Source organism: Pezoporus flaviventris, unplaced genomic scaffold (genome assembly GCF_033815535.1).
Source record: "Pezoporus flaviventris isolate CSIRO_AGI_PZ_B2104156 unplaced genomic scaffold, CSIRO_AGI_Pfla_v1 ptg000013l, whole genome shotgun sequence".
Taxonomy (NCBI): domain Eukaryota; kingdom Metazoa; phylum Chordata; class Aves; order Psittaciformes; family Psittacidae; genus Pezoporus; species Pezoporus flaviventris.
In genome coordinates, this window is record NW_026892561.1 from 40,029,183 (window position 1) to 40,039,914 (window position 10,732).

The following is a 10,732-nucleotide window of genomic DNA, read 5'->3' on the forward strand; positions in this document are numbered from 1 at the left end:
TTACTTCATTTGTGATGATCCCTATGCCACTGGTAAGTTCACACTGGAAAACAATCATCACTCATGCATGGACACATCAATGCTAAATGTAGAGGCTGTAAAACTTCCCTAGACATACTGATACACTGTGTTTACTGATCTAAGCACATAATTTTTCATCAAACATAGTATGGCATTCAAGCTAATGTTAAACTGATTATCCATCATGTCCCTCCAGTCTTCCAGATTTGGTGCTTCCCAGGACTGTATGCTCTTTATTAGGTGAATAACCTGTATTTGGTTGCATTGAAGAAATCTTTATTCATTTGTTTGTGCTTCTGTTGTAAGCAGTTTATTAATTGATCCAGTACGCTCTGTAGCAGGGCCCTGAATCTTTTCACTATTTATTACCCCTTGAATTGTTGTGTCTTGCAGATTGTATTGGTAATTGGTTTATGTTTTCTTTTATGTCATCAATTAAACGATAAAATAGCATCCTTGTGCAATCCTACCAGATACACGCCCCTTGAACTAAGACTACCCATTTAACAATTCTGTATCGAGACCTCTGAGGTTTGTGTTAACTCTGTTGACTGTTACGAGCAGGGACTGGCTTCTGAACTGCTTGATCAAAGCAATGTGGTTTACCAGCTAGATGGCTCAACCAGGCCACAAACAACTAGCACATGTGCCTGTGGTCTTTTCTCAGCATTTTCTAATCAGAGCCACATGTTAACCCTGACCTACACAAGAGAACGGATTTTGTACTGCTTCACTGTGTGCAACAAGCCATGTGTTCTCTCTCTGTCAGAAATGAGGAAATTTTACTTAAATCACTTGAGAGTATTCACCGTCATTTGTATTTATGCAAAGCTCTATTGCCTTTAAACCCTTGAGAGTGATGGAAAATAAGGATGATTCAGAATTCATTGCTGCCTCTGATTTAGTAAGATACCATAATTTAATTCCTTCCTTCAATTATTGGAGTTTTATCTCATTTAAAGGAAACCAGGTTTATCCATCATGACGCTGATGAGCAAACATGGCCTGTCTGTATTTATTAAAGAGAACTATAGAAGAAAGCAGACGTTCTATCATGGAAATGTATCTAGTGTGGCCTTACTGACAGCTGAAGTATTTTGAAATATGAAATTTCCACCATATTGATTATAATTCTTCCAGCTATTTTAATTTTGTCAGCAATTCTAGATCACTGAAAAAGCCAAGAAATAAATTGGAAGAGTCAGGAAGTTGCATAAGAAACTTGGAAGAAAATCAAGCTAATTTTGGTTTGGTCCAAATATCCTCAAAATCTAAATTTTCTGAATCTTATCTTCCATTGTGCACAAGTTTAATATAGACTTAATATGGTACATAAGAAGGGGATATGGTACATAGAGTAGATGACTACGTAAATAAGTATTTCTGTTTCTGTGTTAATATTTTCTCTGCATCAAGTTCATAAGGAAAGCAGACTTAGACCATTTTTTACCTTATTTTCATGTGATCCTTTTTGTTATTTAAAAGCTCCTGTAATTGTAGTAAGAATGCTTTAGTAATTTTTCCACTTTCAAATTGTACTTTTAGCACTATTTTTGTATCTTAAAAAGTTATCAGAAGGGTGATAGACAGTCTATGCAGTGCGAAAGCACCTAAAGAAATTCCAGGTATGCCAGCACTGCAGTACAATCATACAGCTGCAGTGGGGGTCTCTGTGTGGGCAGATACAGCCTGGTTGTTAGCAGTGATGGTTGCCCAGGAGGAGAATGCTGCTGATGTGATTCTGTTGCTTGTGAACCTTTACTAAAACTGTATGGCATTGCAGTATCCTAACTACCATTAACTTTGCCGATGCTGCATAGTGCAGCATGCTGATAATATAAATATGCTTTTCAAGTGGATGTCAGGTAAGCAAAGACTTAAATTTTTGCTCTAGCTTCTAACTCAATTCAGTGCACAGATATTGCATTTCCAGATGCAAATACCACATAGCTGTCCATTATTTACTTTATGTAAATATGTATGACCTGACCTTAATATTGCCTGTTACAGCAGGCTTTAAAATAAAATTCTGGCCTTCCTGAAACTGTATCAGTTTCACTCTTGCCTTCCACAGTCTTCCCATATTCTGATACTGCTGAACCCCACAGCAGAATTCCTGTAGCCTTTGATATGGAATCTGTTTCTTGTTTGCAAGAAGATTTTTTATTTTTTATTTTATTTGACACATATATTTAAAAAGTGACAGTTCAGATATTTAAACCTCTGTACTACTGGCATGTTGCAATACAATTTAAAATTTGGCTATGCTCTCTGATAAACTGCATACCATAACTCAGTGGGTTGTTATCATTAAGTCATTTATACTTCTGTTTGTCACCAAAAGCTTTCTTTTGTTTCCAGGTTTGGCAAGAAATCCCGACCTGCAATGTATGATGCAACCCCCATTGCTTATGAAGATTACAGCCCAGATGACAAACCTCTGGTTACACTGATTAAGACAAAAGATTTGTAATCTAGTGTATCTTTTTTGGATTATTTTTCAAAAGGATGGGCTACTAACCTAATTTAAATATTTTTAAGAAGAAAGCATAAGTAATTTAAACCATTAGATGCTTCAGAATTTTCTGTAGAATATTTAAGAACCAATTTTCTGCAGCTTTTAGTTTGGAAAAATATTTTAAAAAAGAAGTTGTGAACTTCATGAACTACATTTTAATGTACCTTGAGCTCTATGAATTATAAGCTTATGATAGTGTGTGCTTTTTTCTTGGTAGACACTATTGCTAAACCCAGATGAGTTTCTTGTGGTTGTTACAGAACAGAAAACAGTAATTAATGAGGAGTTCTTTATGACATGTCAGTGCCAGCTTTCTCAGTAGAGGTAGGAAAAATGTGAAGCATAATATGATATATAATATATCCATTACTTAAAAAAGTCTAAAATGTTTGTGTTGTGAAAAAGAAAATAGTAAAAATTATTATTCCTAATCTGAATGAATTAGCTTTTGCCTTATTCCATGCATGGATAGATACCCTATTCCTCCATTATTTCCTGAAAGTTGCTGAAACATACTCTTCAGTTGATGTCTGACACTTTTGTAATAGTATTCAGGCTAGGCCTTGTATAATAATTAAAGTGCCTCTTGAGGCAAAGTAAGGGTATGATCCTTTAAACATTGGAATCAATGAAAGAACTTCCATTGACTTCAGTGGGCATGGGATTGGATCTTACAATTGGACTGAATCTATATTTTTCTTTAAAGGTTAAAGTTTTTTATATTGTGAGTAAAATAATCATATGGTTTGAACTGTTTGTTTCCTAAAGGTTGTTGATGTACAGTCTTGTTTCATGAAATGTTGTGTATTTCTCATAGTGCTTCTTATTTAGGATCAGTATGGGGGGTTTGTGGCTGTAATTGATGGCTTCTGGGCTTCTTAAGATTCTTGCTTATTTCAGAAAATATTGAATAAATGTTATCAAGTGAAGATTGTTTCTTTGTTTTTCTTCATTTGGAAGTGCATTGTTATCTATAAATTTGAAATGACATGAGCATATAATGTCCTATAAATAATGCCAAAAGAAGATATTCCAGCTATTAATTTGAAAAGGAAAAAAATGGCCTTTATATCAAGGTAATCTCTCAGAAGTTAGACAAATACAGAACCAGAGTAAAGAGGCAGTCCAGGCTATATGCACTACAACCTGTTCTCTGAGTAGATCTGACTGCAAATCTGGGCTCTAAGTTATAGCAAGAGTGACATTTTGTCACAGAGCAACCTGTTTATGTGAGTAGGCTTGATCTGACTTTGTGTTTCAAAGAGGCCTGCTACCAGGGAAGCCAAGGCTGCGTGGTATGGAGGGAAATAACACTGTAGCTGCCTATAAATCCTGCTGCATGGTGCTATACTGCCTCCAGTTAGTACTGTTATGTTACAGGCTGATAAGCACTGAAAGGCCAAGCCCTGGTTGGCCTCTTAATCTTAGGAAATCTTGGAATGCATTCAAAATCTTAATATTTCACATAAATAACATTACCAGACAGAAAAAAAGATGTTGCCAGGCTCTCTGATCATCTCTGTATGAGGATAGCAGTTGTCTCAGGCAATCCAATCATTCCCTTTCCTTGCAACCACTGACATCTCCAGGCCCCAGATCAGCCACTAAAGACAAACGTAATTTAAGAATTGTAAAGATAAAAAAGCTGCCACTGGTTTTAATTCTTTTGTTTGGGTGAGCAAAGCACATCTGGTATGTTACTTTTAATTTTGAACTTCGTTATTATTTCAGCTTCTGGTTGCAGTCATAGTAATTGAATCTTGCATAGTTAGTGCTGAAAAGAGGCAGACAAATTATTGCAAATCAAGCTGTTAGAGTTGCTAAAATGTAATTTTTATTGTGAGCTTATATTCTAGCTCACCACTAAAAAACAAAAAATTAAGTAAATGCAGCAGGTATGGGCCAACTTTGAAATGTAAAGGAAAGCAAACGAAAATATATTTTAGTAGAACTGTTAACTGTTAAAGGGAAGCTCAGAGGATTGTCTTACTGTTTGGAATGGCTGGATGGCGGATATGCAGATTAGTAACACTGTGTTGTGTTTGAATTATGGAAATGCCAAATGCATCTCAGTAATCCAGAATACCTTTCCTGACATCCTGTATCTGCTACAATGAGCTTTTGATGATGTTGGCCCACAACAATAATTACTAGGAAGAGACCTAAAGGAACAAAATTAAAGCCTCTCTTTTATTCTTCAAGCACTGTTTTCTATCATAAAGGTTGTGCATTTGCAAGTGGTGGCTGTCAGACTAGCTTTTTTCTTGGTACAGTTTGCTGCTGCTGCTGCTTTACGCTAGGTATGGAAACTTTTGTTTATGGTGACTTCTAGGAATGTTTTAAGAACCCCTTGGAAAGAAGGGTCAAGAACAAGCAATACCCTCTGCCATTTTTGTAACTTCTGTGGAACAAGGGCAAATACAGTGTTGTTATAATAGAGCTGTTAATCAGATAGAAATGAAAGACTAATTCTGCAAGGTTTTTTGATTTTTCAGCTGTAAAATATTGGCTTATCTTTGAAGAACTTGAAATTTATACAAAGTAGGGAAACAAGCAACTCTATTGTTCTGGGGAACACACATATTCATAGTCCATATTTTACAAGAGTTGTTGCAATGAACAGCAGCCCTTCTGCATACAAATCAAACCTTGGTACTGATTCTTGACCATCCTGTATTTCTCTCAAGTGACTGACCTGAAAGATAAGTAATTTGTGAGGAGCTATTTTCCTGTCAGCTTGCAGCCTCTAGCTTCTGTAAATCATCCTAGGCTTCCTGTGAATTGTGCTCTGAAAATTACTTCTGCTTCTTTCAATTTATTTTATTGAACTCTGGTGACATGTTATGCATGCACTATGCCTGAATCTGTGTGCTTCTGAGATATTTGTGAGGCACTGCACTGACTGGCAGATGGAGCAGCCTTCAGATCTGGGGAGACCAAATCCACCCTGAGTTTTTAGCCCAGCTCTGAAGCAGCTAGAACAAGTTGACTGCTGTCTTTATATGCCAGATCATGTCATTCTGAGGGTATACAGACATATGGACAAAGGACACAGGATATTCCATATCCTTTTGCCAAACCCAAGAAAGTTTGTTCTATATAGGGTGCATTTATAGATGTATAGCAAATACCACCTGCTGTTAATCTACTCCACATCCATTTTTTTGTTCTGTAAATCATCTGGGTGCAGAAAGGGGTGACTGTATGTGCTTTTCCCCCCTGAAATGGGTTAACAGCCCCCAGCTCCTTCTGGAGATGGGGGCAAGTCTCTGGGCTTGTCATTAACCTCCAGTACTTGGGCATACTCCAGGTTTGGTTATTTTTTCTTCCTCTTCTCTCTGGAAACAGGAGAACATCCCTGAGTGGTTTCCCCCCAGCAGCATGGAGATCTATTTTTGCATGCTTCTTAGGGTGGTTTGAAACTTGTGGTTACAGCTCAGAGTTGTGATACATGTGCTAACAGGAAAATGTTATGATTTACATGGATTCTGATGGACTCAGCTCAAAATTATGAAGACAGTGATCCTAGCCTGTGTTTGGGCTAATTACAGTATGATAAACACAAGGCCCAAAGGAAGAGTCGAGCACAACAACTAGGAAACACATGCTGAGTAAAACCATACAAATTATTCCCACTAAAATCTACAGATATAATGCTATGTTTAGCTGAGAAAAATTAGGCTATTGCCCCAGCTTCGGCCTCTCTTTGCATCTTGTCTCTATGGAGGTACTTTTGGAATTAGCATGCCACCTGTGTGGGCTCCAGAAGTGACACATATCTGAACCTTTGGGTAAGAAGCCTTGGTCCCCCACCAGGACCAGCTTTCACTAGTAGACCTTGCACTTTGGAAGAAGTTGGCTCTTGACCCTCCCTAACTCTAACACACTTGATCTTTTTCCAGATACATGATGAAAAATTATGTTGTTGAGGGGTGCAGGTAGCTTGTGAAGGAGACAAGGTTTCCTGCCAGAGATGAAGGCTTGTGTCCCATTATGGGGGCTCATTCTATGAGTAGTTACAACGAGACCTGAGGCAGTCTGTGCTATGAATAACCCTGCATGCTGCCAATCCAGGCTGGGCAACACCCTGCACCAAAAACATTCGTCTGATTTTGTTGTTGCTCCCTCCACTGCCAATGTAGTTAACTACTCACTGGTGTGAGGGAAATGAGAACAGAGAAGTGATTTAAGCTCAGTAAAGTGCATCTTCAAATGGCAGAATTCTTTACGTGGTTAATCCCTTTGAAAACAATGGGAGTTTGAAGGTGATATTTGGGATGTTTGGGGGGAAACTGGTTTGGTGTCTGTCTGCATCTAAAAACATAAAACATCTGACCATAGTGTACAGCGCTACAGTAAACATTATTTACTTCAGTGAAGTCTCATGTGGTGAAACGTTAATCACAGCATTGATGTTTTCATCCTACCTCGGCTTCATTTCTGGAAATGGTTTGGCTTTTCTCCAGCAGGGCTTTGTTGAGAAATGCCTGAGCAGTTATGACATTTCTGAAGATGTATAGTTTCTCTTGTGACAGCAATAGACAACTGATGAGGAATAAATTCAACAGCTCTGAATATTATTCTCTGTGTGGATGGCTAAAAGGAATTAATCAGCCCCTCCCCACTTGTTTTGCCGGAGTTATGCCTTCAGGGAACTCCTTTGACCCTTCATGTGCCTAAACCCCTCTGTGTCCGAAATTTCTCTGAGATCCCCTTCTCATTTTGCCCACAACTACTCAGATTTTGCAGAGCATACCAGCAAACTATGAGACAGAGCCATGCCCTACCCTTACAGCTGAGCAAACAAAACCCATCCTCCCTCTGTGTGCCTCCAGCCCAGTTTCTGTGTGAGCTGTTTGTTGCTTGACCAGCTTTGGGAACCTCTTTTACTTTCCCTAGTGCCATGTTTCTAAGGTTCACGTGTTGCTCAGTACTGGCTGGGCTGAGACTGCTATTTGTACGTTACTCTGTTCTCCTACTCCTGACCTCAGAAGGGGTGTGGAAATATAGGCCTTCCTTGGACCTCTTCTTTCTGTTTAGACATGGAAGGCAGATGAAAACCAGTTTAACTCAGGAGAGGCTTTAATCTCTCAAGCCATTGCTGCTAAAATAATTAGTGTTGAGTATTATCAAGAGCTAATGAGTTCAGACATGTTCCTAACATAAGAAATGGGAATGTCAGGGCAGTCCAATGTGTGCCCAAAACCCTTTCTTCAAACCTGTTGGCTACTGAAAGAGAGATTTACTGGGTTATGGTCTTCAAGCACCTTTCGCTTTATAACAAAGTGCTTTGTTTGGGCGATGGTTTATTTGTTTGTTTAAAATATAATTTATCTGTTGGAGCCTATTACCCCTGTGAAATGCTCTGTACAAGCAGTTGAGCAGTGAGAGAAGGGCAAAGGACTTAATCAGCGCTGAATGAGAGAGATGGAGCTGGTCTGCTTTATCTCTTCTTTGTTGTCCTCCATTCCCTGAGACTTTGGCTGAGCATCTGCCAAAATACTGTAGTTGTGTGGGGTCAGCAGAGATGGCATAAGGCGAATTTGACTCTGTGCCACCTTTTTGTCTGTCTTAAACATCTCATCAGGGAGATGGGGCTGGCCCAAGTCTGACATCAGAACAACTGGAATACTGCTACCCCCTGAAACAGCTGGGGATTGTTACAAATATGGGCAGAGTGCAATGAGCTCCTAGCTCCCACCAGCTCTTTCTCAGCCTAACATGCTGGTCACTGGAGAGGCCTTGCTCAGAATTTTTTTTTTATACTTCTTGACTCTTTCCTTTCTGCTTGCACTAGAGATAATCTCTCTTGTGCAAATTCTGGGCTGCAGAGCACCCTCTGTGGGACCCATCATCTGAATCCTTTCCCCCTTCATATTTTGGAATAGCTCCAATTAGGTGAAGGTGATTCCTTCTGAGGGAAGGTGGGGCAACCAGTGAAAACAAACAGAACTTCAGAGTGGTTATGCCACATCCAGACTTATCTGGGCTCGGCTGGCTTAATTTCTTCTACAGTGCAAAATGGATAACAAAAATGACCTCTCTGAAAAAGTCAGATTTCCCTGTTATGATGAATTCCAGTTTCAAATACTCCTTTTATGATAAGACGATTATGGTAAATAAGCTTCCCCTTTAGCAAAGAATAAATCATCACATAGGCTTTGTTTGGTGAGATCTTTAGCAAAGGAATGTAAATAAATAAGCTAACTGAATAAACTTCTTTATCTGACGTGCTGAGCAGAAAAGGCAGCAAAGTTAATCATTTAGGAAAATAAGCTGGTCTGCTGTGCTTTCTTCAATAACAGACGAGGAAGAGTCTAAGGGAAACAATCTGCTCTAGTTTGCTGACCCTGAACTTTTTGATGTCCCACAAACCAGGAGAGATCATGTTTATTACTCTGGAAGCAATGTAATCTTCTCAAGGAAATGTCCTTCAGCCTGGATTTTTTATCTGTTTCTTTTCCTGTGGACTTGTCTACTTCCCTTCAGAGGTAGCTCCTTGCAACAGAACAGAAATTTACAAAGCTAGCCGTGACTTCTCTTCTACCTCCTGGAAGTAGTATGCACATGGACAATAACCTGAATTTGCAGTGTCTTAAACTTTGTACTCCATGTTTCTATATGATCAAGTTCACATGTGTATCCGTGTGATCATACATGGACATCAGTCTGCCTTTGCTCAAAGAAATCAGAATGTGACTGTCCTGATCTTCACCACAGGTTTTTATTGATGTACGTGGATTTTAAGTAATCTGACATTAATTTGCCTGGAATATGAGCCTATAAACCAGGTACAAGTTGTACAAGTTAACAAAAATGTGTGTAGCTGCTGTGGAAAGAGAAAATACCTTAACGCAATTTGGACGATTTTTGGCATGTAGCAACAGCAATTCCAATTAGTTTATCAGCAGACTTAGTTCTCACCTCCATTTGTACTGGCTTGAGGCATGATCATTGCTGTAATGTATGCTACCATTCTTTACTTTCTTCCTTTGCTTATGCTATATCTTTTGCCTTGCCACTCCAGTACATTAGCATCTTATGGAGAAATTTAGCCTTTAGCATCATAGATGTAGACATGCAAGTAAAAAAACCTGAAAATTGGTCAATGAAGAGTTCTCATCTGTGAATCCCTTCGGCAAGGCAGACCAGGATGAACTTATGACACTCTTGACTCATCATTCTCTGTAAGTCCTTGATCATTAAATCTCTTCTTCCTCCCTTCCCATAAATGCACTGGTAGATGAAAGACTGTATCTGGTCTTGTATCAGGACAGCAATATTTCAGCATGACATTGCTCAAACAGCAATGTAGTGTTTAGCACCTAAATGATGCATCATTAAAGATAGTAGTCTGTAGTCTATGCAAATGCCCTCACTTGTCCTCAAGCCATGTAAGCCAAATGGCTTCCTATTGTTTCCTTGTTTCAGAGTGTCAGTGTTTTGGCATAGTTGCATTTTTTCCCCTTTTGGGGTGTTTGGCATACAAACATAAAGTCAAGATTGCTTGGAACTCTTCCTGGGAGGAAAGTATCTACAACTTTTAATAATAGTAAAGATAGGACATGTGCATGTCAAAATACCAGCACAAGGTGCTTCCGATGACAATCAGATCACAGGGGTTTGACTTATGGAACAAAGACATAGTTCCTCCTCCTTTTCATCTGCACATCTGACCACTACAGGCTTCAAGAAAACTCTTTTGTAATGAGTATGAGGGCCATGAAGGCAATTTTGTGTTTGATGAAGTTTTATTTACCTCAGTCAACTCCAAGAAGATTGGCTTTTAGCTTCTTTTTTTGAAAAATAATCACTCAAGTGTACATTTTCTTTGGTCTCTTAGAAGTCAGCTTATTTCCTGCATTGAGACAGAGCACGTACAACAAGTTCCTGTTCTGATTCTTTCTCCAAGAACACAGTGCAACACGGACAGGTTACAGAGAGCTGAAATTGGTATTAATTTGCTGAAATCTCTGTGTCTGTAGACCCCATTGTATGGCATTGATATTTATCCTACACAGCAGCCTGTGGCTGTTTGACTCACTATGTTGTCTGTAACGTGAAGAAGGCAACCAGACAATAACTGTCATGATGAAAAATAATTACTTTCAAGGATTTTGTACCTAAGTTTATGCTATCCATAATATCTTATTTGTGATCTTTATATTACACCAGTACCTCCTATTAATTTGA

The 10,732-nt window shown here is 38.8% G+C and overlaps 1 protein-coding gene across 1 annotated transcript in view; it reads left to right on the forward strand.

The window, feature by feature from the left end:
* Positions 1-3,468, forward strand: part of DNER (delta/notch like EGF repeat containing) — a 125,773-nt gene extending 122,305 nt beyond the window's left edge. Inside the window, exon 13 of the mRNA XM_061452979.1 lies at positions 2,383-3,468. Within this exon, the coding sequence (XP_061308963.1) occupies positions 2,383-2,494 (112 nt within the window). The 3' untranslated portion in view covers positions 2,495-3,468. The remainder of the gene's footprint in view (positions 1-2,382) is intronic.
* Positions 3,469-10,732: the final 7,264 nt, after the last annotated feature.